The sequence below is a fragment of the Diadema setosum genome, chromosome 4 (genome assembly GCF_964275005.1).
Source record: "Diadema setosum chromosome 4, eeDiaSeto1, whole genome shotgun sequence".
In the NCBI taxonomy this organism is placed as follows: Eukaryota; Metazoa; Echinodermata; class Echinoidea; order Diadematoida; family Diadematidae; genus Diadema; species Diadema setosum.
Window position 1 is genome coordinate 18,629,629 of NC_092688.1, and position 26,546 is coordinate 18,656,174.

At 40.5% G+C, this 26,546-nt stretch overlaps 1 protein-coding gene across 1 annotated transcript in view; it reads left to right on the top strand.

Moving 5' to 3' along the window:
* The window catches only part of LOC140227582 (clathrin heavy chain 1), a 60,522-nt gene extending 38,750 nt beyond the window's left edge, over nt 1-21,772 (top strand). The window contains exons 12-28 of the mRNA XM_072307997.1: nt 235-306; nt 4,136-4,387; nt 5,950-6,168; nt 6,649-6,914; nt 7,383-7,617; nt 8,149-8,294; nt 9,618-9,801; nt 10,302-10,494; nt 11,008-11,165; nt 11,695-11,859; nt 12,561-12,836; nt 13,385-13,534; nt 14,224-14,415; nt 16,129-16,350; nt 17,075-17,296; nt 18,287-18,362; nt 18,931-21,772. Coding sequence (XP_072164098.1) covers nt 235-306; nt 4,136-4,387; nt 5,950-6,168; nt 6,649-6,914; nt 7,383-7,617; nt 8,149-8,294; nt 9,618-9,801; nt 10,302-10,494; nt 11,008-11,165; nt 11,695-11,859; nt 12,561-12,836; nt 13,385-13,534; nt 14,224-14,415; nt 16,129-16,350; nt 17,075-17,296; nt 18,287-18,362; nt 18,931-19,091 — 3,189 coding nt within the window. The 3' untranslated portion in view covers nt 19,092-21,772. The remainder of the gene's footprint in view (nt 1-234; nt 307-4,135; nt 4,388-5,949; nt 6,169-6,648; nt 6,915-7,382; nt 7,618-8,148; nt 8,295-9,617; nt 9,802-10,301; nt 10,495-11,007; nt 11,166-11,694; nt 11,860-12,560; nt 12,837-13,384; nt 13,535-14,223; nt 14,416-16,128; nt 16,351-17,074; nt 17,297-18,286; nt 18,363-18,930) is intronic.
* Nucleotides 21,773-26,546: the final 4,774 nt, after the last annotated feature.

The window sequence follows — 26,546 nt, forward strand, 5'->3', positions numbered from 1 at the left end:
CAAAATTTGAGCATGGCAAGAAAAGTGTGTGACGAGAATTTCCCATGCAAACCTTTGTTACAGTATGCTGAACAAAAATGGCAGAATCGTTACCTGCCTTGTTTATTTTGTTTGTTCTTGTGTGTCATCAGGTAATCTTTTCAACAGAACAGCTGAATCATGCATTGTTATTTCTTCATGCATACAAACATCCCATTGAATATTGAATCCTTAATATTATTTCTTCCTCAACAGGCTCTGGAGCATTACACAGATCTGTATGACATCAAGCGAGCTGTCGTCCACACTCACCTCCTCAACCCAGACGTAAGTGATAAATGTGGCAGACAACCCCATCATCTTTCGAATTTTGTTTGGTATTGTTGTGCGGTGCGCTGCAACCAAAACGCTGCTGTGATGATTCGTAATTACTCGGTCGCGACGCCTCGCACAACATGGTCAATAAATATAATTAATATAAATAACTACCGACTGAACTTACCTAGCTCGCTCGGTAGTCCTGCGTTAATAGCGCGGGATCAAAGAAGAGACAGGTAGGCAGGATGCCGCGGATGCCAGGTCGTGCTGCTTTTCCTGGCTGGTACGCGGTGTCGCTAGTTTTCTTGGTCGCTCGCTGTTTTCGGGTTACTTGTTCCTTTCCTTGTTCCTTGTCTCTTTGGGTAGTGCTAAGACTGGGGCAGAAGTCATCAGCTGTTTAACATTGTCAAATGCTGATTGGTGCTTCGCCTCCCAGTGGAAATTGTGCTTACCTGTTAATTCATACAGGGGACCCACTGTCTTAGCATAGTCCTTGAGGAAGACTCTGTGGTAGTTGACCAGACCGAGAAATTGTTCAATTTCTTTTGTGTTGGTCGGTACTGGCCAGTTTACCACTGCTTGAGTGTGGTCTTCCTTCAAGTGTAGACCTGAGCTGTCTACTTCCCTGCCTAGGAATTCCAGTCGTTTCTGGAATAGTGTGCACTTCTTGGGTTTCAGCTTTAGTTTGTAATCCCGGAAGCGTTCAAGTACTTTCCTGAGGTTGCTCATGTGGTCATTGAACGAAGTTCCCAGCACTACCACGTCGTCAAGGAAGGCGAGTGCGATGTCCCAATTTAACCCTCTAAGGACCAGGTTCATCACCCTCGAGAAAGTTGCCGGGGCGTTGCATAGGCCGAAGCCCATGCGAACAAACTCAAACAAACCAACGGCCGCGTAGGAGCCGTGGACCTACCAAAGTTATCTGGATATCTTGCTCTTGGTGAGCTCTCATACTCCCAGTAGTCTCGGGATGGAAAGACAGGAGAAAACCGTACCCTGGCAACCGGTGGAGGTGCCACAAATTCGGTACTTCTCGCCTCCCGCTCGTGGTAATAGTGTCGGGGGGCATACCTATCTCTGTAGGAGGGAGGTTCATAAGGAGGAGCTGCCCTTCCATATTCCTCCCTTGGGTTCACAGACTGAGGCTCGCACCTTTCCATAGCCTCCCAATCCCGGTAACGAGTCCTCTGGGTTAGCCCAGGGGATGCGTACTGGTCATGTCTGTGATCCTCTTGCACCCTCTGATCAAAATTGTAGTCCATGGTTTGAGTACAATGGCTTCCTTTCCCATACATTTGAGCTACATGGTGCTCACCTTGCTTCTCTGCCACGCCGGGAGGTGCTGAACACCCATCCGGCCTTAACGACCTGGGCGGAGAGGTGCTGCATCCCCGGCTTACCGACTCGAGGTTCTCCCTAGTGGGAGATCGCCTTTCAGCAGGGGCTCTAAGTTGGTTCTCACTTTGGGTCGAACGCGGCGGAAAATAATCAAAGGGATAGGGCTTTGGATTATTTTGATCGCACCCATTGGCCGCAGCATGCTTTGGTGACCTAGAGTCACGCTTGCCACGACTAGATGGAGAGAAATAAAAATACTCCATCAAATTTGGAATATTCCTCAAATAGGACATAGAGGAGAGCAAAGTGGGGGAAAGATCCCCCTGCGCCTCTCTCAAGTCCAAAATACGCTGGGCCAAAGCATTTCCAATCCCTGGCACCAGCATCAAATCATCTTGCGTGCAAAAATTAATGCGAATCTTCGATATTATTACATTGTGCGGTATACTTACACTAAAAATAAAAAAATAAAAAATGCAATATCCCGATATCAAAAGAGTCGTTAGTAACCGATAAATAACTACTGAGTATACTCAGTGAATACCGGTCAAAGTGAAACGCAACTATGCCGTATACTCTTGATTAGAGCGGTAAAATAATGGCAGTAATCGCCTGGTATACCACCTTAATTACAAACAATTACTAACATAAGGAAAAAGAGAGAAAAAAAAATCTATACACGATATTGAATATTCTGACAACAAATATATCTACTAGTATTTGCCACCAAAATAGGAGGCCGGTAATATATATAGGTCAAGTGACCCTAGTATATACCGATCACCCATGCGCCAAATAATAAACCAAAGAAGATCAAACAGTTCAGTTGGGTCTGCAGTTCCTATCTGCTTGTCCAATATGGCAGCCTAGACTGCGAAGACGCACCACAAATCATGGAAAAATCACAATATATTACGACAAATTAATAATAATAAACGTATTATATAATTATGTTTGAAACGCAATTACGTATTATGATCCAGTGACCAAATATACACACCCGCCTAATAGCGAACAAGCACTAACAAAAATGTATCTGTTCGGCAGTACATCACCTGCTATCCCGATGTCTGGCAGCCCCTTAATAGAAAGGCGCCAGACTGACCACGTGGATGTAATACGTGATACGGAAAAGACAGGTTAGGCACGCTAAATCTGCACTGATCACAAAAAATTAAGGGAAAAAAAAATTAAAAAAAAAATTTCCAAAATAATAAAATACCTTAGACTAACTTAACAGTTTCTTACGGGTTTTCAGAAAAAAAAGAACATCCTTGCCGCTCCTGTAAATTGGCGGCAAATTTGAAATTCCTAAAATAATTCCATACGGGTTCAGAAAAAGAACATCCTCGTCGCCATTGTAGCGTTCTTCCCTAGTTTGAGGTGCCGAGGTGTTAAAGGGAATCAACGCTATCAGAATAACTACTGTATATTATTATGCCCTAATTAATGCTACAATAAGACACCAATGGCAAATAGGCTCAGCGTACTTACCTTTCTGAGCAGCTGCTCCCGTTTTACCCAGGGGTACCTGTACTGTAGTCAGTGGTCGCCGTTGGCGTCAGTGGACCGGGACAAGGGACAGTCTAAGTCTGGGAATGTCCTGCTCCGTAGTCTGTCCTGGGTCCGTCTGTCTCTCTGTCTCAGAGTTACCCTCCACGTGAACTTTCCGTGCGTGCGACCGGTGCGTGCACGCACGTTTGTTGGGGTTTGTGCTGTCCCGTCAGCCTGTGCTGGCAATACTATAGTGTATGCGTGGCGGCGGACGGTGCTACACATCGGTGAATCTAATATGTACCGCGGCACCGGTATTGGCTTGTATATTCCCGGTGGCAGATATATTATCGCCGACCGTATGTGATATATACTCTTGGTGGCAGATATATTATCGCCGACTGTATTATACTCTTGGTGGCAGATATATTATCGCCAACCTTATATATTATATACTTCAGCTGGCAGATATAATCGCCATCCATACAACCAAACCGAGTGCCGAGCACGGAGTTCAACCTGTCTTACTACAGTATCATTCAAAATGTGAGTGTCAAAATCTGAAAAAAATGAAAATTCATTCTTTTTTTGTATGTGTGTGTATCTTCATTGTTTTTCTTCAGATATCTTTTAAAGAGAGAGAGAGGGAGAGAAGTGCATATCAGTTTAAGATGTGGACATTCAAAGGTGAAGGCACTCTTCCTGAATAAGAGAGTTGAAGTTATTACAAATTATACAACTGGGAGATTTAACAGTAATGGGGATGCTTATTGCAGTGAAACAGCAGGAGTCAAAATGATCCCCAAAATGACAGGCTGATGGATTTGCCTGCTGAAGTAACTTGCCTAAAGCAAATAATGACGATTAAAAAAAGAACCGAAAATAAGAAAAAGAATAAAATTATGTGTGAATGTCTTGTGGCAGTATATAAGACTTGAAACCTACTGTGATTTTCCAAGTAACTAAAGTGATCATCCTTGCCTCGTTTTCCTCCCATCCCACCCAGTGGTTGGTGAACTACTTCGGCTCCCTGTCCGTTGAGGACTCCCTGGAGTGCATCAAGGCCATGCTGACTGCCAACATCCGCCAGAACCTCCAGATCTGCGTGCAGGTGGCCACCAAGTACCACGAGCAGCTCACCACCACTGCCCTCATCGACATCTTCGAGGTGTTCAAGAGCTACGAGGGCCTCTTCTACTTCCTGGGCTCCATTGTCAACTTCAGCCAGGACTCCGACGTCCACTTCAAGTACATCCAGGTGAGTGAGTGGGCGGGGAGGTGACACGACACTTGCTCCTGCGACAATTTCTCCAAGGACTTAGGGTTAGGGTTGTGATAGGGTTTTAGGTTTAGTTTGATGTGAGGATTAGGATTAAGGTTATGGTTATGTTTGTGGGTAGAAGTTTCTGTATGGCTTAACATGCAGATATATTGTTGCAGGAGCAAATGTCATTGAACCGGGCGTGGCATCTCTGATGTGTTTAACCCATCAACTCTTCTCATACCCATCAGCCCTTCTCGTATCCATTCACACATGCTCCTACAATAGATATCTATCTCTGTAGGTAACAGGTTAGGGGGAGAGTAATTTTGCATTCAAATCTTGTCCGATGAGGACCTTGTAGATCATAGAGTTGTAATTCAGTGGAGATGTTGCACATTATGCCTTCTCCACTATTTCCATGTGAGAGAGGCAACCCTACATCTCCAGAGAGTGACCCCATGGTGTGACAGACAAGTGCTGGTCAGTGTATTTCAGTGGGCCAGTGCTTCGTAATCATTTCCAACATGTCCACTATTTATGTCTTTCCTAGTATTAGCTCAAGAACTTGGCAAGTCTTCAAGATGCTGCATAAAAGTTTCCCCGTTGATCACTTTGCTTATCGGTTTGAAAAGAAGAAAGAACTGTATATCGCACTTCATCTTTGTTTTTATTCTCGTGAAGTGCACTCTTATTTGATAGAGTCAGTATAGTTTATAAATTATTGTAGTTTCAGTTTTGTGTATGTTCCTTAAATAGTTTGTTTGTAGTTTCAGTTTTATTCCTTCAGTTATGAAATGCAAATATAGATATCAACCTTTCTGTTTCATACATTTCCTTTGCCTGTGCAAAGTGCAAGCAGGGCATCAGGCCAAGAGTATTTGTCCCTTAATGGGCAGATTCTTATATAGAGATGTGTGGACAATAATTCAATGTACTCGACATTGGGTGCAGTCCCTTTAAATGGGAAAGCAGATAATGAATATATTAATTTGTGGATGTCAATTCATTAAAGGGGCATTCCAGACAATTTTCATAATTTCACTTCATGTAGTACATAAATTGACAGCCCCATGTATAGATTTGTGGAATTTATTGTGGTCCTTGAGCAGAGAAACATTACTCTGAAAAATCTTAATCAAATTACACTGAACAGTGTTCATGACATAGGAGCCTCACAAATTTCAGAAATGTAGCAGTGTAATTCTATTAACAATACCACTTGCTTAACAAGATCACCTGTGTAAAATGTATGCATGCCATCTTCTTTTGTTCTGCTTCCTTGAGCCTCAACTCATGCATTATGGTGAGGCTGCCATGTCATCACCCTTGTTCATTGCAATTTGTTGTAAATTTGGAAAGCATTCTTATTCCTCAACCCAATCACTATAAATTCTGAAACTCTGTACTCTGTATAATAACTAATTTATAGTTGTTCAAATGTAAATGTCTGAAAATAATTTAGAGGTCTCCTTTAAGAGTTTGGATATTCTGTTTTAAAAATTTGGGAGTCATCTGCCCTTGTCTAAAGTCCTGTCTCTTTGCCCTGCCCCCAATAGTCTGCCTGCAAGACCGGCCAGATCAAGGAGGTGGAGCGCATCTGTCGTGAGAGCAACTGCTACGACCCTGAGCGGGTCAAGAACTTTCTGAAGGAGGCCAAACTGACCGACCAGCTGCCCCTCATCATCGTCTGCGACCGCTTTGACTTCGTCCACGACCTCGTCCTCTATCTCTACCGCAACAACCTGCAGAAGTACATTGAGATCTATGTTCAAAAGGTCAGCCAAGAAAAAAAACCATAACCCTAGAGTATCTTTTCAGTTTTAATTTACATAATGCATTCTGAATTTTAAAGACATTTACTTCTGTGTTGTTGAATAAAGGCATTTCAAATGTGACAGATATTAACATTTCCATGCTGCTTTTTGTATTGCATCTGCATGTAATGGGAATCATTCTTTGAATGAAACCATTACATATTATCTCAATCAAGACATAATGTTCTGTAATGATTGACTGTGTCTTTGAAATTGACAAATTATATGCTATGAAACTGATTTTGTCCCTTTGGTTTCTATTTATCTCTTCTGTCTTCTGTCATTATTACAAGCGAGACATAATTTGATATCCACAGTTTAGTTGTGGTTGTATGTTAAGCAATGCCGATGCGTTATAATTTTGTTTGACAGTTATAGAATGATTGATTTGGCCACTAACTTAATTTTGCGCTTTTTGCTTTGTTTTTTTCTGGACATCAGGTCAACCCCTCTCGTCTGCCAGTGGTCATCGGTGGCCTGCTGGACGTCGACTGCTCCGAGGACATCATCAAGAGCCTGATCATGGTGGTGCGCGGCCAGTTCTCCACCGACGAGCTGGTGGAGGAGGTGGAGAAGCGCAACCGCCTCAAGCTGCTCCTGCCCTGGCTGGAAACCCGCATCCACGAGGGTAGCACAGAGCCTGCCACCCACAATGCCCTGGCCAAGATCTACATCGACTCAAACAACAACCCAGAACGCTTCCTCAGGTTAGCGGGAAACCCCCATCACAAGTCAAAACAGTGACAATGATGTGTACAGCAGTGATAAAAACAGTGACAATGCAATGGCCAAGATCTACATATATTTGAAAAACAACCCCAAACGTTTCCTCTTGTCATCGGAAACCCCCATCACAAGTTTTACATTGAACATAACATGTACAGCAGTGACAAAGACAATGACAATGCAGTGGTATATACAGCTACAAAAACTGCATCAACAAAAGTGATAATGATAGTGAAAAACAATAACATGCACAGCTACGTTGCTATAGATACAGCTGTCACAATAATTCGGGTTGTGGTTGAATAGGTTGCCTTGTAGACAGAGATGATTTCAGGCTTCATTGAAAATACTGTTTTTCAAACATGCCCTCAGAATACTGCAGTGGTATATATAAGTGTAGCATGCCTGTACAAATGTATCATGAAGTCACGACTCTTTGTTCATTGCAGAGAAAACCAGTTCTACGACAGCCGTGTTGTTGGCAAGTACTGCGAGAAGCGCGATCCTCACCTGGCCTGCGTGGCCTACGAGCGCGGCCAGTGCGACCGCGAGCTCATCAACGTCTGCAACGAGAATTCCCTCTTCAAGAGCGAGGCGCGCTACCTGGTGCGGCGACGCGACCAGGAACTCTGGGCCGAGGTGCTGCAGGAAGACAACCCATACCGAAGGCCGCTCATTGACCAGGTTGGTAGTGGCTTGTTGTCTTCATCTACCTGTGTCCTAGCACATATTTGTTGCTGAAGATATCACTATTGAGCCGTAAGTTTTGTGTATAACATGTCACTACTTGCCAGTTCTGACTGTATTTTGAGGTTTGTGAAAGTAGAGCATATTTGGACATGGATGTAAATAAATTGTTTGTTGTCCACTTACTTAAAAGAATATTAGCCAGTTGAGGATTTTGGCTCTTTTCTTCATCCTTGTCGATGACACTGTTAAGATTAAGATCTCATTCACCATTGCCAATAATCAAACTTGGGAAGTGTACACTCTTGTGAAGTGGTTGTCAGTTCACTCCTTTCCAATTTCTGTCCAGTGTAACAAGTCCCATTGTTCTTCATGTAAATGGGTTTATCATATAAGCATTTCCTTTTGTGTATGACAAAAAGAAGCCCTACTGTTACACACACTGTTTGTGTAATTGGCTAAGAAGTATTCATATTACCCATACCAGACTAAGTTACAGCTCTCTCTCTCTTCTCTCTGTCATTTTAGATCGTACAGACTGCTCTGTCTGAGACACAAGATCCAGAGGACATCTCGGTGACCGTCAAGGCCTTCATGACTGCTGACCTGCCCAATGAGCTCATCGAGCTCCTGGAGAAGATTGTGCTGGAGAACTCTGTCTTCAGCGATCACAGGTAGGTTCCTCACTCCTTTTGTGAGGCTGAAATGATGCATGTCTGATTTTCTATGGTCTCGGGACGGCAGATCACACCTGCATACTCGGGTGCCGTATATTGTAGTACGTCATTGCGTAAATTGCCTGAGATGTGATGTGCCAATATTCTGTGTGAATGGTGTGATACTGTTTATTTGGATGATTCAACGAATGTCTCATGCAGATGTTCTTGATGTGTAAAACCACAGGCCATGTCTGTATTTGATGTTACTGACATGTGAGCCCTCCAGTAGGGTAAACATTCCAGGCGGTCACTGCACCATACAAGTAATGCTCCTCTTTCCCTATTTCAGCATGAGATGTGCATCTGTATCTGTGATCAAGACATGTTATCAGCATCGCTCCTCTCTCCCCTTGAAATAGTGTGTGCATTTTCTCTTTTGTCTTCTCCGACACGCTGTGCATTTGTCGAGCGAGTTGTGTTTCATGCACAGGGGGTGCAGCCTCTTCCTGTACCACTGCCAAGTGAGACTTTGACAAGGAATGACTCTTTGCAGTGTCTTTTTTTACATTAGTGGTGCCAGTGATGTAGGCATCGCTAACCTTCAAGTTGTTGCCAGCCTGTGAAGTCTTCTCATGCTTGGCTTTGCACAAGGTTCACCAAACCTTTTTTATATAGTCGCCACACGCCTCATGTTGGAGCCAGTTAAATCCCCAGCCAATCACTGTCGATACCTTTGTTTTTCCAGCTTTGGGAAGTGATGGTGCCGCTGGGTTATCTGCATTGTCGTGATCGCGTTGTGCAGAGCCAGAATCCTGTGATGTACTAGCCTTGGGAAGTGATGGTGCCGTTGGGTTATCTGCATCATCATGATCACATTGTGCAGTGCCAGAATCTTATGATGTACCAGGCTCACATACAGTGTTTTCAGAAGAGGACTTCTCGGGTTGTCTGTCACATAAAAGTAGACTTTAATTGCCGAGCATTAAATTCAGTAAAGTGCCAATTATCCTTGCTGTATATATGATATGCGGTAGGAAGTTCACTGTCATAGTTGGATATAGCTTATTTGTGCCAGAAAATTGACTGCTCCTCTTGAAAAAGTGTAGGTGCTCTGTAGGTTGGAGCCAGTTTTCTTCTTGTGAAACAAGTTGTCATGTTTCGTACGGCGCTAGCCGTAAGCATCATAACATTGTGAAATGGCTGTATGTGAAAACTGACTGATGGTGTTTCAGGCCTATTAACCTTATCCCAGTCAGTGTATCTCTCCACAGCTGTGTATTAAGGGCTCAGTGATATGACTGTCATGTGTTTCCCTTCTCTGTCCCATCACATTGCCAGGAACCTGCAGAATCTGCTGATTCTCACAGCCATCAAGGCTGACCGCACCCGCGTCATGGAGTACATCAACCGCCTGGACAACTACGACGCCCCTGATATTGCAAACATTGCTATCGATAGCGAGCTCTTCGAGGAGGCCTTCGCCATCTTTAGGAAGTTTGACGTCAACACATCTGCCATTCAGGTAATTTATGTTGTGCTGTTAGAACCGTGGAATAACAAGTTAAGGATAGATTACTTGTGTAATGTGTTGGTAGCTATTTCTGCAAGCAATTCATCCATGGATAATTGCCACTGCATTTACACCACAGTTTGTTTTTTTAACTGGGCAACGTTTTCCATGTTTTTTTGTTAACAAGGCTGTTAGGTTTCTAGTTCGTAAAGAAATACAGACAATTGCAAAAGATTCGGGTTTAACCATGAGAAGTGTTTGACGAAAACTGACATAGGCTGTGAATTTAAAAGGCTGTTCAAATTTTGATTTGTAGAATTAAAGTTTATATCTTACATTTGTAAATGAACTCTCCCTATTTATTTGTTGCTTTGTGTCTTTTATATGAGAGGATTGGTATCAATTATAAATGAAGTGCCAGGTGTAAAATATTTATGGCACATAATCTTTATGAGTCTACATGGCTTCAAGAGCTGACCTCAAAATTGCAACTTCTGCCCTCTGGCACACAGGTCCTGATTGAGCACATAAAGAACCTGGACCGTGCCTACGAGTTTGCGGAGCGGTGCAACGAGCCCGACGTGTGGAGTCAACTGGCTGCTGCCCAGATCAAAGCCAGTATGGTCAAGGAGGCAATTGACTCGTACATCAAGGCCAACGATCCGTCCACATACCTCGAGGTGGTTGAAGCTGCATCGGGATCAGGTCAGTTGGGGGTTACTTTTCTGTCTCTTGAGATGAACGTATCTTTTATTGTAGCCTTTCCTCTTCTCCGTACTGTACTAGATGCCCCTACAAAGGAGATAGATCTTATCACAGTGAAAGCTTGGATTACACTTGTATCATTATTCAAAGATATGGTATTATCCTCAGTCTGAATTGAACATATTTTTTTCTTATTTCATTAGTTGGACAATCAAGTGCATTATCTAAGTTTAAATAAACTTACTACTTAGATTTTTATGTAGAGGTAGACCTCTGTTGGAATTGTGTGTGTGTGTGTGTGTGTGAGTGTGTGTGTGTGTGTGTCATGATTGCACTTCAAATGATCAACTCTCAAAAGACAATGTGAACTCAGGCCTTAATGAGACAGCTTCTGCTTACAAATTGGTCTTAATGAAGTGGCTGCAGATGTACTGAATGGCTTTGGTTTATGGGGGTTATTTTTTGACACCATATTTGATGGGGTCTCTCTCTCTCCTCCACACCCCCCTACAGGCAACTGGGAGGACCTGGTGCGCTACCTCCAGATGGCCCGCAAGAAGGCCCGCGATGCCTATGTGGAGACGGAGCTCATCTTTGCTTTCGCCAAGACCAACCGCCTGGCAGACTTGGAGGAGTTCATCTCAGGACCAAACCATGCCCAGATCCAACAGGTATGGTCCTTGTCAGTCATGTGCATATGCTTGTGTGTGTGTATTTGTGTGTGCCTGCATTTTATGGTGATGCTGAATGAGGAGGACACAGTATTCGGAGGGATGAAGTTTCTCTTATCACATAATCTTACGCCTTTCATAACTGTTGTAGACTTTCGTAATTCAAAATTGTGTAGTTTTCCTGTGTAATTGAAGATGAATTGTAATATGTGTGTGAACCCATTAGTCCAAATGAAGGCTTTCCAACAAATTTCTTGTCCATTATTCTCCCATTATACCGAAGTCCTTGCTACTGGTAGTTTTCTTTTGTTGTATTGAAATTTTGTTATTACCGAATAGATAAAGTATAATTTTGGGACCTGAATTTTTACTTCCTTTTGGAGACATTTTGTCATAAGCATGTATGATGTAATGGGATTGTCCTTTACTGTTCTATTATCATGTTTGTTTTAGAGTAGCTAAGTAGTCAGGAATGTCTTGAGTATTGCTTGATGTGAAGTTCTTACCACTGATATGCCATTCTGTGCAGGTTGGTGACCGGTGTTACAATGAAGGAATGTACGAGGCTGCCAAGCTTCTCTTCAACAATGTCTCCAACTTCGCCCGTCTGGCATCCACCCTGGTGCATCTCGGTGAATACCAGGCAGCCGTGGACAGTGCCCGCAAGGCCAACAGCACTCGCACATGGAAGGAGGTGAGTCGATGGTGTCGCTTGTTGTCCAGTAATAGTGGACGTACTGCTCCTACCGTCTGTTGCTCAAGTTATACACTTCATGCTTGAATATATAGACTTATGGGTTATCACCCATGGATTATGACACATTAGGAAGTATGAACACTGAAGGAATTGCTATGTTAAGCCCTGGAGCCTGTTTTTATGCCTCTGCCACGAAGCGTTGCCGGAGGCATTATTTTAAGCTCTAAAATCAATCCTAAGTTCTATTCAACTACTCTTTGGGACAATTTTGGGATCAACCTGTCCTCAGAAGTAAGGAATTGTTTCATTGAGCCATTTGGAAACAAAATCTTGTAACTTGTCATGTTCTAGAAATCATCTTGAATGTCTATGTATCCTTCCCAACTAGATCTGATCTGAATCCATCCTAACTTTCAGTTCATTATTTGGCTCGATATAGTTCCCATAGTAGTGAAACAGGGCCCTAACCTATTTTATTATTGAATGTTGCTCACTTGGGCACATCACAAATTGTAAATGACATTTGTCACTATAGTTTCTTATCACAGTTTTGCATTGTCATGGAATGGCAATGACTTTCGTAGCATACTGCCTTTGAGATTCAACCATTGACCAAAGAGGCAATGCATGACACGCCCTGTTTCTGGAAGCAAAATTGGTTTTAATACTTGCTCCCCAATTCACTTGTTACTCCCCAGGTGTGCTTCTCCTGCGTGGATGGCGAGGAGTTCCGCCTGGCCCAGATGTGCGGTCTCCACATCGTGGTGCATGCCGACGAGCTGGAAGAACTCATCAACTACTACCAAGACAGGGGCTACTTTGAGGAGCTGATTCAGCTGCTGGAGGCGGCCCTGGGCCTGGAGCGGGCCCACATGGGCATGTTCACCGAGCTGGCCATTCTCTACTCCAAGTACAAGCCCTCCAAGATGCGGGAGCACCTCGAGCTCTTCTGGTCTCGCGTCAACATTCCAAAGGTGAGGAAGGATTGATGGGATGGAGGGATGGTAGGAGGGATGGTGAAGAGAGGAAGTGAAGTGATTGGAAGTGAATAAAGAAAGGAGATACTGATGGAATGGAGGGAGTGATAGAAGGACGGAAAGGAAGATGCAGAGAGGGATGGTGGGAGTGAATGAACGAGGAAGATACTAGGAAAAGGTGATAGTGAGACAAGGAACAAATTATTAACTTATGGTAATTATCAGAATCATCATCTTGGTTCAGGAGTTTATTTGAGCCTATATGTGCTGTTGGCTAGGAGGTACAGCCGAGGCAGCAATGGCTGGTTGGCAGTGAGGATATTTTGTGATGGTAAAGAAATTCAATAATGCAGATGATATGAATGAAAGACTATAATAAAGGGTAAAAATTACTTCATGGGTGGAAATGAGCTGCTTTGCGGAGGTCTGCACTGTCTGAGTGCTTTTCTAGTACCCGGTACTGGTCTTCTAGACGCATGGCAAATTAAAGATACTTACTATATCTGTAATTCTTATTCTTAATGTCTGTGTTTGGAATTATGCAGGTCTTGCGGGCTGCAGAGCAGGCACATCTATGGGCAGAACTTGTATTCCTGTATGACAAGTACGAGGAGTATGACAACGCCATAGTAACCATGATGGCACACCCTACCGATGCCTGGAGAGAAAGCCACTTCAAGGATGTCATCACTAAGGTGAGGGATGGTGACCATCAGTGTGATGACCATCAATACGATGACCGTTCTTTGTATCTGTTCACAGAGGTTTTGAGATCTTATTTTTGGCATGGTTTAAAAAAAAAAATGAGATGTTGTGTTGATTTTTGACATGCATCTAAAGGGTTAGGAAACTTTAGGAATTCATGAAATGTACTACTACTTTGAATGATGATATGAATGGGACATTCAAGTCGAGATATAGTGATTGATCTTTGTCTTGGATGTTGCAATTTAAAGGGATCAAAACTGTCAAATAAGTGACTTTTTGCTCCAAGCGTTAGTCATTGATGACATTTTCGACTGGCGTATTCAGCGAGTGTTTGCACAGCCCATAGTTGGTTGAGTAATATCTAGTTCATGCTAATGTGATTAAGGCATCCAAGAACACTATTATTATGTCCCTCAAACCCCCCCCCCCCAGTCTTTTCTTGAGACATTCATATGCTACCAGGTACAATACTAGTGAAAATTTTCCACCAGTAATGAAAATATATGTATGTATACACTAACATAATATTTCTCACGACCATTTTCAAGTGGCACAAAAGTGGAACAAATTTTGTGTATACCGCAGAGTGTTCCACATTTACAGTGTCATTATTCCATGCTATTGCTCTGTCCTGGCCCAACCCTAAGTCTTGTGTGTCATCTGCCTTCCGTTACAGGTTGCCAACATAGAGCTGTACTACAAGGCCATCCAGTTTTACCTGGACTACAAACCCATGCTGCTCAACGACCTGCTGGTGGTCCTCATACCTCGCATGGACCACACCCGCGCCGTCGGACTCTTCTCCAAGCTCAACCAGCTGCCATTGGTCAAACCATACCTCAGACAAGTACAGAACCACAACAACAAGGTGAGCCTTCCTTCTCGCCTCGGCCAGTTGTCCGAGATGAGGTGCCTTATGTGTAATCTGTAACTAGAACTCTGTTTTTAACTCAAACACTTTGAGGATAATGTGTAATGTAAGACTGTGTGGAGCCGTTACAGAAATCTACCGAGTTAATTCTGAGCATTGTGATATTCGGTGACACATGTTGTATGAGTAAGAAAAAGAGTTGCTGAAAACAGACTTGACTTTATTGTCCCCGCCGAACGAGTTCGAGCAGGGGACTATGAAACGGGCTCCGTACGTGTGTGTGTCCGTGTGTCCGTCCGTCCGTCCGTGTGTCCGTCCGTGTGTCCGTCCGTGTGTCCGTCCGTGTGTCCGTGTGTGCGTCCGTGTGTGATCAAAATCTTCAATTTGCTACTTCTCTGTCATTTATGAGCCAATTTTGATTCTGTTTGCTTTATATGATAGCACTACATGGGAGCTTTGAAACTTGTACACAGAATTTCAGTCGTGACCTTTGACCTTGACCTTTGACCTACATTGTACATTTTGCTACAAAATGCTACTCCTTCGCCATTTCTAACCCGATTTCGATTCCGTTTGCTTTATGTGATGGCACTAGGTGAGGGCTTCAAAACTTCTACACAGAATTTTGACCTTTGACTTCTTTGACCTTTGACCTTGATTTTTTGACCTATATTGTACATTTTGCTACAAAATGCTGCTCCTTCGCCATTTCTAACCCGATTTCGATTCCGTTTGCTTTATGTGATAGCACTAGGTGAGGGCTTCAAAACTTCTACACAGAATTTTGACCTTTGACTTCTTTGACCTTTGACCTTGATTTTTGACCTATATTGCACATGTTGCTACGAAATGCTACTCCTTCGCCATTTTTAACCCGATTTCGATTCCGTTTGCTTTATATGATGGCACTAGTTGAGGGCTTCAAAACTTCTACACAGAATTTTGACCTTTGACTTCTTTGACCTTTGACCTTGATTTTTGACCTATATTGTGCATTTTGCTACAGAATGCTACTCCTTCGCCATTTCTAACCCGATTTCGATTCCGTTTGCTTTATGTGATAGCACTAGGTGAGGGCTTCAAAACTTCTACACAGAATTTTGACCTTTGTCTTCTTTGACCTTTGACCTTGATTTTTGACCTATTTTGTACATTGGCTACAAAATGCTACTCCTTCGCCATTTCTAACCCAATTTCGATTCCGTTTGCTTTATGTGATAGCACTAGGTGAGGGCTTCAAAACTTCTACACAGAATTTTGACCTTTGACTTCTTTGACCTTTGACCTTGATTTTTTACCTATATTGCACATTTTGTTACAAAATGCTACTTCCGGCGGGGACATATGTCACGCACCGCGTAATTTCTACTTTTCCTTGTGATGTATTGCAACAACTCAATCAAAGTTTACAGATTTGAACACTGTAAAACTAATCGATTCAGGCGATTCCTGTTATAACAAAGTCCTTAGGACAGGCAGTTTCTTTCCTTATATCAAAATTTCATTATAGCCAAACAATAAAGTATGCAGAGATACATAGGTATAGGTAATAATTTTCGTATCTGAATTTTACTTCACTGTACTTAGATTTTCATTATAACCATGTACGTTATTATAATCCTGCACTGTAATAGAGTGAGTGTCAATTTAAATTAGGGGTTTAATATGTAAAGATGTCGCATTATCACTTGACTGTCGCTTCATCCGCAGGCGATCAACGATTCCCTCAACAACCTGCTGATCGAGGAGGAAGACTACCAGGGACTGCGTGCGTCCATTGACGCCTTCGACAACTTCGACAACATTGCCCTTGCTCAGACGCTGGAGAAGCACGAGCTGATTGAGTTCCGCCGCATCGCCGCGTACCTCTACAAGCGCAACAACCGCTGGAAGCAGGCCGTGGAGCTCTGCAAGAAGGACAAACTATTCAAGGTGTGTGCAGCTCCTCTAACCCTTTCAGTGCTTTGAGTGCCAATTGGCGCAGAAAAACCCATAGCATTGTACACGGTGTTTGATGTCCCTGGCATAGAAAGGGTTAAAGTTAAAGCGTGTAGCAGGATAAGCTGAATCAATTCAATTCCCTTCACAGCTGGTTCAGTAAGTGGGGATTTCATAGGTAGATTATTGTCAATTTGTCGGACAAATGTGTATGCTTATGCTGCGGGCATTTCACAAGAGATGAGCTCGATGTAGAACTGTTACTGTGGATTGCTAGATTCTTTGTGTCTTTTTCTCTGGTACATTATGGCAATATGTCAAGAATGATTATTCACTTAGCTTGTGCAGTGTGCTGTACTGGTGTTTTTGTGGTTAGTTATGTTTCGTTTATGAAAGAAAAAGAAGATGGCATCACACTCGTGTGTTTGCTTAGTAAAGGTAAAATGTGTGAATGCTTACTGAGGGAATGAATATATGTGTCAATTCTAGTGCCGCTTCAGTCATGGTTGTGTGTCACTGGTATTTGCTACGCATGTATTGGCTCTGTCAAGCCAAACTTCAACATTGCTCACATCTGAGGTTACTAAGAAAGAAAAATGAAGGAAGATACATTGAATAATATCTTGTAGCCATAATATTTGCTTTGGCGAAGACAGATATACTAGGAAATGTACCATTCTCACATTCTTGCTGCTGACTCTGCCATTGAATTACCCAGGATGCCATGCAGTACGCCAGCGAGTCGCGGGAGATCGACATCGCCGAGGAGCTGGTTAACTGGTTCCTGGAGGCCGGCAACCATGAGTGCTTCAGCGCCTCGCTCTTCAACTGCTACGACCTCCTGCGCCCGGACGTCATCCTTGAGCTGGCGTGGCGGCACAACATCATGAACTTCGCCATGCCCTACATGGTCCAGGTCATGCGGGAGTACCTGGCAAAGGTTAGCCAGTGGACATTACATAAAACGTCGTTTGGGTGGTGACAAGACCGTGCATCTCAGAAAGCATGAATTCTGTAGAAGAGCAAGAAACTTCTTCATTTTCGCAACATTTTTGCAAAAGAACATCAGTGTTGATTTCAAATTATGTAGAAACATTATTTTGTAATACAGTTAAAACTGAAATGATTTAAAACTCAAAGATTATTATTTTTGATTTTCAAAGTTGAGTTTTTTTTGGTAATATATATGCCAACTGAGATATAAGGTCTTGTCACCCTCGGGACGATAAGTTGGAGATCGCAATTAGATATCGTGCATTGATAGACCATTTCATACATGTATGGTATCTCCATGTTGATGAGAATTGTGTGCACATCATCAGTCATATCTTGAAAACAAAACCTCGGCATTAAATCAATGTAAACTGAGACAGATAACGAAGAAACCATATCTTCTCTGTGTATTATCTCCTATAGAAGAAGACATGTTTATGCATGAAAGCTGTTTTCTGTTGACCCCAGCCTCTGAATACACAGTAAGCTTCAGCGACCCTAATGTTATATAGTAGAATGATTTATGAAGCTTTAATATGTCTGACCATGAAAGGGTCATATGAAGTAATGTCACAGATATTAGGAAAGGCAGGCATTATAAAATGTGAGAAGATTGCTGCAAAACCAGAAATATTTGCGGCATGAAACTTTTGCGAATTGGAACCAACAGCCGTTTTCTTGGCATGAAACTTTTCCTGATTTGCCACTAGCACTCAGTGCATCGTGTAGAAAAAAAAAAAAAAAAAAAAAAACTTTCATGGGCATCTTCCTTTCGCCAATCTTGGCTTTTCACAAATTCTTGAAAGTTTCATGCATGCAAAAACTTGTCTTGAAAGTTTCGTGCATGCATAAACTTGTCCTGAAAGTTTCGTGCATGCAAAAACTTGTGGCTGTACAGTAATGACAATAAAGTGCTATTTTTTTCTTCCACGCCCAGGTTGACAAGCTTGCAGAGTCAGAGAAGGAAAGGAAAGAGGAAGAACAGTCAAATGAGAACCAACCTCTTGTATATAGTAAGTCTGGCAAGATCTCGATACATCACTCATTATTTCATAGATGCAAGATTGTAAAATGAGATCAAACCTCTTATATATAGTATTAAGTCTGACAAGATGTCATACATCACTAATTATTGCCTGAAAACAAGACTTTTTCAGGTTTTCACTGACATGGTGATAGCACAGATTATTTTCATAGCATGTTTTGTGCTCAGTAACAAAAAGTTTTTCAGATTTTGGACATTTAGTATGTTTGGATTCAATATATGACTTATTTGCCCTAAACAAACTCCCACAGTCAATGTTTCTCATCATTGTGCTCTGTAATATGTGTATACACGTTCTGTATGCACTCTTATTCTAATGCCAAGGGAAGTAATATCACTACTACAATATGAAGTAATTATATTACTACCCTTTTTCTGTGCAAAGATTTGTTTGCACCACTTGGAAGCACATGAAGACCTTTTCAACTTTTCTGTCAACACCACATACTTCCAGAGAGAGCTCTCTATACAACTATGCATCTGACACTCTATAACTCTCTTGAAATCACTTTTCGTGTCCGTTTCTTTTCTCGCAGATGAGCCACAGCTCATGATCACCGCAGGTCCAGGCATGGCGCCCGGGATGCCGCCCGGCGCCATGCCCGGCATGGTACCACAGCCCGGTATGATGCCTGGCATGGCACCGGGTATGCCCAACATGATGCCCGGCGCACAGCCAGGCTACTACAATATGTAAATTGCACCGGCAGTCTGCATCTGCAGGTGGTGCGGCACATCGTGGGAGGCGACCGACGGTACCCGCCCCAAACAAAAAAGTTGTACCCTTACTCCAATATTTTACCTTTTTTGCTGGGATTGAGAGAAGGAAGGGGAGAAAAAAAGCACACCAAAATTATTATGTCATCAAAAAAACATTCAGGCGGCAAGTGCATCTCTTTGGAATCGATATTTACAGGATTTTCTGATTAATCTGATGAAATGAGAGAGAGAGAGAGCGAGAGAGAGAGAGTGAGGAGAGAAAAGAATTTATATATATATGTACACAAAGATGTCAGATGGATGTAGTTGAGTAAAAGCTAAAAAAACTGGCCAGAGCGGTACCACGTGTGAGAATAACAGGATGAAATAGAGTGGCGCTTCACAAACTTGGTACCTGTGCTAGTGAGATATATATATAGTCGTATAAACTGTGCAAGTCATTTACACAAAAATTTTTTTGCAGATTGTGAAGTGATGAAAAGATAACTATGGACTTGGCAGGAAAAGAGTAAACAACAAAAGAGACATGGACTTACAAGATTTTGAGCTTTCCTCCGTGAAATTCTATATGTGGTCCAAAGCTACTTAGGAATTTTTTTCCATATAGGATTTAGTTCGTGAAATTAGTTTTTAACTTTGTTATTCCTATATTTTTTTGTATTAGTGGAATAAAGGAAAAGTTATTCACTTTTCAGTCAATGGTATATGTAGTGCTCTAGTTACATATTGTATTTTTTATGTCATTGATAATATATTTGTGTTTTTGAAACTTTTGAGTAGGAAAGATGAGAGGGAAGTGGCAGCCACGCCAGTCGAATCTGTGAGATGTGGAAGTATTTTGCGCTATTTTTTTGATTTACAGCCACATTTGTAAAATGTACCATAAAAAAATTAATGTCTGTGCTTATTTCTGAGGAAAATGACACAATGGAAAATTCCAGTATAAGTCTGTAGCAGCCTAGATTGATTCCACAGTTGAAGAAGGAACTTTATAAGTTGAAAACAATTCAGATTTTTTTTTTTTAATTGTTACTAATAGGGGTGTGGATGCAAAGCGGGAAGATATAACTTTAGACTGAATGTTTTGTGTTTTATATTGTCAAGTGAATGTTGTGCTTTTGTAGAATGTCTGCATATTGCTCGCCCAGCTCCTATGATGTGAAATCATATGTGATTGTCCAAATGATTAACAGAAAACAAAGCCAGGTATATATTTAATTCTTTTTGTTTGAAGCCCAGCTTAAATTCCCAGAGTATAAATCAGTTTGCATATATTATACGTTATGAGCATTCAGAAATTTGTGATGAGTGTGGAACTTCAGGTAAATGGTTTGTAACAAGGAATTGACTGGAATCTGAAAAATTTGTGACCGATTTGTTTGAATTTTGCGCAGGGAGAAGTGTTTCTTTCTTTCAACTGAGATTGTGTCAAAAATACCTGAATGGAATGGTTCTTTCGAGCCAAACCACTGCTGCCCACGAAATGAGAGGTGTGTTTATCAAAGACTGTAGAAGGTGTATGTGATGCGAGGAGAAATTTGTAAATGATGTAGATTGGTTAGGATCCTGGTATCCCAATTGAGATGTGGTAATCACAATCATGTAAAACATGCTTATTATCTATTCATTATTGTCAATATTAACATTGCATTTATCAAGGTATGGAACAATTTGAATATCTCTTTCTGCTTTTATTTTCAGTTATTTCTGTATTGTTTGTTGTTATTTTTTTCCCCACATGAGATTTATACGTTGTGAACCTGTCGTGAACGTGAGTTGGAAGAAGTGAAGAAGTATATTGATCGATCATTCCGGAGTAACTGTAGAATCGACAGCTCGACGTAAGAAGATGGTTTATTTTTTGGTGTATGTGTAGTAAAATGGGAAAAGGTGTGGACCAATGCTCGAACAGGAATCGAAATAGTGAATTTGATGGCACTTCCGGCAACACGCAATCAGCAATTAGACAGTTTTAACTTTTTAATCCTGAATTCAAATTACAACCCTGTTTTGTGCAGAAATGGCAGATAAAAAGCCAGCCCGGTGACATCTGGTTGAAATGTGGAGACTTTATGTCAATATTAGTGGCTTTCATGTTTTTGAAAGTACATTTATTTGACCCTATTTCTGTTACAGTTTCATAGCAGAGAATGGAAAACAATAGCATGGACAAAAAATAAATAAATTATGTGATCTTTGTGCAAAAAGGCTGGCAAGCGGGAAGAAAAAACGAAGACGGCAAATGAGAAGGAAAAAAAAAGGAGTAAACTCAAACAGATTAGATAACATTACAGAGACGATTATCATACAGTTTCTAATAACAGTACAGCAGTTGGGATTACACGCAGTGTATCTGTTAAAGTGTGCATGTTCTTTTTTTCTTTCTTTCTTTTCATATTAGGGTTATTTGCAATAGTGGTTACAGATGGCCACTATTAATACACCCGCTGTTGTGTTGCCGATTTGTTTCTGGTGTACGAGATGTGTTCAAACCTTTTTACCCATGTAGACCATAACTTGCTGGCACCCCCTCGAGAGAAATGTGTGTTTTCTTCTCTCCCCGTTTCACCTCCTCCTCCCCCTACCGTTGTAACGTGAGGAGGGGAAGGGAGCGACAGTGGTACAAAATAAATGTGATGAACCCAGTAATTCAAACAATCTTGAGCAGTATACACTTGTCTTTATTTGTGTGTCCTGTGTACAGTGTATTGACATTCCTTATGTAATATGATTGAGAATCAAGTTACATCATGCACTCTTAGTATGAACAACATGTGTGTAGTATGTTTGTGTATGTGTTCTAGTTATATATTATAATAATGTGTATGTTTATATGTATACAAATATACATACATACACACACGCACGCACACATATTGACATGTAAATATATATATATATATATATATATATATATGTCTTAGGGGGTAGATTTTTGTTGGATAAGCTTGTGTCATTAATGTCTTCAATTTATATGTCGTACACACAGGTGAAACAAAGAAATTGGGGGAGGTATATGGAATAAAAATAAGCAACAGCACAAATATTTGTGTGTGTGTGTGTCTATTATATTGTATATGTATATATACACACACATAGTTTAAACATGTGTTTATATATAAATACACATATAAAGTTTCAACATTCGTTTGTGCTTGTGATTTTCCACAGCTCTTCCGTGTGAAAAAAAAAATAAAGCAACAGATAATCGCATTTATGTGTTTTGTGGAATGTAAAACTTTGAAATTTTGAAATTTTTAGATGAGGGCATTGACTCAGGATGGGTTCGGTGACTCATGTATTCGCTCAAAAATGTACCAATATTGAGAGAAAATTGTTCACGTTTACAGGGCTTTTGCATAATTTTACCTACCTTGTGATGTTGAAATGTGTTATTTCCGTCAGCCGTTCATTGGCCAAGGTATCCAGATATCAATTGGCGTTCGTGGGCAAATATTGCCATCCTGATACATACGCGATGTAATATATGTGCGATTAGTTTCGTATTATACAGCATTGGGAAATATCTACACACCAGCCAGTTCCACAATCGTGGTAGCGCGTAACATACAGTACCGCATTTTGCGCAAAAATTGCACACAACGTTCTGTGATGTTATTAACAGAATAGCGTGCATGGAATTATAGGAATATGAGATTGCTGACTATGTGAAAATCGGGTTTGGCAAATTCCTTCCTCATTGATTCAGTCATAACTTTCGGGTTCCGGATTAATTGTGGTGTGAAGTGAATGGAATTCAACGAATCCAAAACTGTGCATCATTCCCATACAGATTATATCTCTATACGATCATGCCTTGCTAAACACATGTTGCAGTTCACGCTCTCTTTAAATGCATCGTCCTCCGCTCATACAACAAGCACTTTTTGGCAGCATGTCAACAAGTTACTGTTTACAATATATGATTTTTATACACTGAAGAAATGTGAAATAGCTATAGCTCTGACATATTCTTGTTGGTTAACGGAGAAACGCATACCTACTAGGAATCTTTTGAAAACCCTTCATAAGTTTATCAATGAAATATGATTAATAGATCTTGTTGGGTTGGGTCCTTTGATGGCTGGATCAATTGCATTGCAAGACAACTTTAAATACCAGATTCTTAACTTATGATTTGCTGAATGAATTCGTTATTCTTGCAAAGATTCTCTGGTTTCAAGGATAATTTGTTTTCAAGTTTCTTTGGTTAGCGCAACATTATTCTATGATACCTACACTCCTTTTAAAGCCCTCGTGCATGTAGAGAGCATATAGAAGTATATTATATAATGTAATTGCAATGTGCGTCTCATCATTTATATTTCTTAGTCACTTTTAGTCACTTTTAGTCACTTTAATAATAATAACGGTTTGCTCATTGGAAATCCGGAACCCCAGCCAGGAGGATTACAACGAAAAAAAAAAAAAGAAAGAAAAAGAAAATGAAAATGAATAGATAAATAAATAAATGAATAAATAAATACATGAATAACTGGATATATGACTGAATGAATGGATGGATGGATGGATGGATGGATGGATGAATGAATGAATGAATGAATGAATGAATGAATGAATGAATGAATGAATGAATGAATAAATAAATAAATAAATAAATAAATAAATAAATAAATAAATAAATAAATAAATAAATAAATAAATAAATAAATAAATAAATAAATAAATAAATAAATAAATAAATAAATAAACAAAAACAAAAATAAATAGAAATGGATAAATTTATACAAAATTCAGCCGCAGGGCTTGTAACACGTAAAAGAAAATCTTAACAACTCCTATCCTTCGTACTCTCCATTTGTTGCCGATAAGGGCTCATAATTATCAATTAAAGGGGATGGCTAGTAACTGATCAGTGGGAATCAGTGGGAATGCTGGGGGATGATTGTTCCAATTCTTGTGGGATTCATTTAAGAGTACATTATTATATCTGAGGTTGTGTGAAAATTATTTGCTTCAGAACGGTCTCATATTCGAGTAATGTGCAGTTTAATGCCCCGTCACTGTACAGGCATGCTAACCTGGAAACATTAAACTGCACATTACTTGAATATGAGACCATTCTGAAGCAAATAATTTTCACACAACAATAGATATATAATGTACTCTTAAATGAATCCCACAAGGATGGCAACAATCATCCCCCAGCATTCCCACTGATTCCCACTGATCAGTTACTAGCCATCCCCTTTAAGTTTCTTACGCTTGTATTCAAATGTCTTTATGGAAATATCCCTGCTGATCTCTAAGAGCTCAATAAGCCATATACATCAGACCGATCGTAATCTACGTTCAAGTCAAATAATCTACTCTCTTAAATAAGTGTCAAATCTAAGACATTTGCTTACATGACTTTCAAAAATGGCACTAGCATTGTGGGACAAATTTTCCCTAAACATTAGACATTACAGATTTTGATAAATTTTTATTCAAGTCTGTGTTAAAAGCTCATCTCTTCTTGTAATTTTTGATTATGTAAATGGTTTGTGGCTGTTTAATTTTTTTTTAATGAATTCTACTTTTAGATACAAACAGAGAGACTCTCTTATGGCAGTATGTGTTTCTAAGAACTGAACATTATCGTTTTAAGATCCAGAGATCCAGTACTATAACTTCACCCCAAGCTTTGTCGATTCAGTATCCCTTTTTTCCCTGGCCTGATGCTCCCCTTATATCAGTCAGAAGAGTTCTGTATTTATACTAGAGACCTTGGAATAATAAGTATGTGGATTAAAGAGAAGACAACAAAAGGGAGATTAGTTTGTCGAGAAATACCGATTACCCATCATGGCGCGGTCCTGATGAACACAGCATCTTTTAAGTGAAATAGCTTGTAGCTGCTGAAGTCCATGATTTTATTCAGCTCATGATTTCTTTCAAATCAAGCGTTTTAGCTGTTTTTCAGGGTGGTGTCCGTTATTCCGAAGGTTTGTCACTGCGAAGGTCCTTTAATCCGAAAATGAAAAGAAGATGTGTACTGGCGAATCTTATTTCTTTAACGAAGCTTCTGAATAACGAACCTTCTTTCAATTTCGGATGAACAAAGTAAACCTTCTGAATAAGGATCTGTATTCACTCTTACTTTCCTCCAAATGTTTGTTTTATTTCGATTACGTTTGTTGCTGTACATTCCGCCTGAATGTGTGAGCCGTGAATTTTGATTTTCTTCCCTTTTTTCACGTGTCTTTCAGTATAATGATGAAATGATATTGAAAGCAATAAATTACTGGAATGATTTCAAACACGAGAGCATCTTCCATGGAATCTCGATACAAGGTAATTATCATGCACTGATGTATTAAATTATATGTATGTTATATATGTATATCATATATATATATATATATATATATATATATATATATATATATATATATATATATATATATATATATGATATCGTGATAGTGTGTGTGTGTGTTTGTCGCCATTTTGTCACTTAACGCGGATGATAAATGGCCGTTTGTGAAGTGTTCTGATGACGTGAGGTATGTATGGCAGGCAGCTAAAGTCTCTATCTCAACCTCTCTCTTTTCCGTTTGCAACGTCCCTTCTGCGTTTATTTTTGGGGACACGAATGGGCAGCGGACATTCCTCGGACATTCCGACAAAGATTAGACGCGCCCGTTTTAGAAAGTTTTGGTGCCGTTCGGGGAGTCGGACAATGAAGCAGAAGAAACAGAAATCTATCACTTGTGTCGTCTTTCGGGCAGCTCATATATTTCTCTCCCTTTATCTCTCTCTCTCCATCTCTTTTCTCTCCCTCTTTATTTTTTTTGTTGTTGTTGTTGCTGTTATTTCCCTCTCCCTCTTTCTTTCCTTCTGCCACTGTACAATTTTTGTGGAGTCCCGTAGGACGCGGGATCAGACGTTCCCCTGACAATGTAACACATGTTCACGGTCATGTAAAACTGCCTTGTATTAATCTTTACCGTAGAGGAATGCTCTGTGACCATCATACTGCGCAGGACTATTTCCCAAATGGTGCAAGGCATCTTTTCGCTGCTAGTGAGCATGTGGTGTGCTGGTATGTGTGTCGCAGCTTGCCTATATTATAGCAGAGAAGCAATAATGTGGATATTAATTCTCTCTTTATTATTCCTCTATTTCTGTTTCTATTGAAAATGCACAGACGAAGGGGGAGAGAGAAAGAAGAATGATTGTATGCAGAAAGATATAGACAGATGGACAGATATATATATATATATATATATATATATATATATATATATATATATATATGAATAAATAGATGGATAGACAGAAAGATAGACAGATACATTTGAATAGATACAGTGAGAGTATAGATATTAGATAGACAGACAGAGAGTATAGATAGATAGGTAGATAGATAGATCGAGATAGATAAATAGATAGATAGGTAGATAATTAAGATAGATAGATAGGTAGG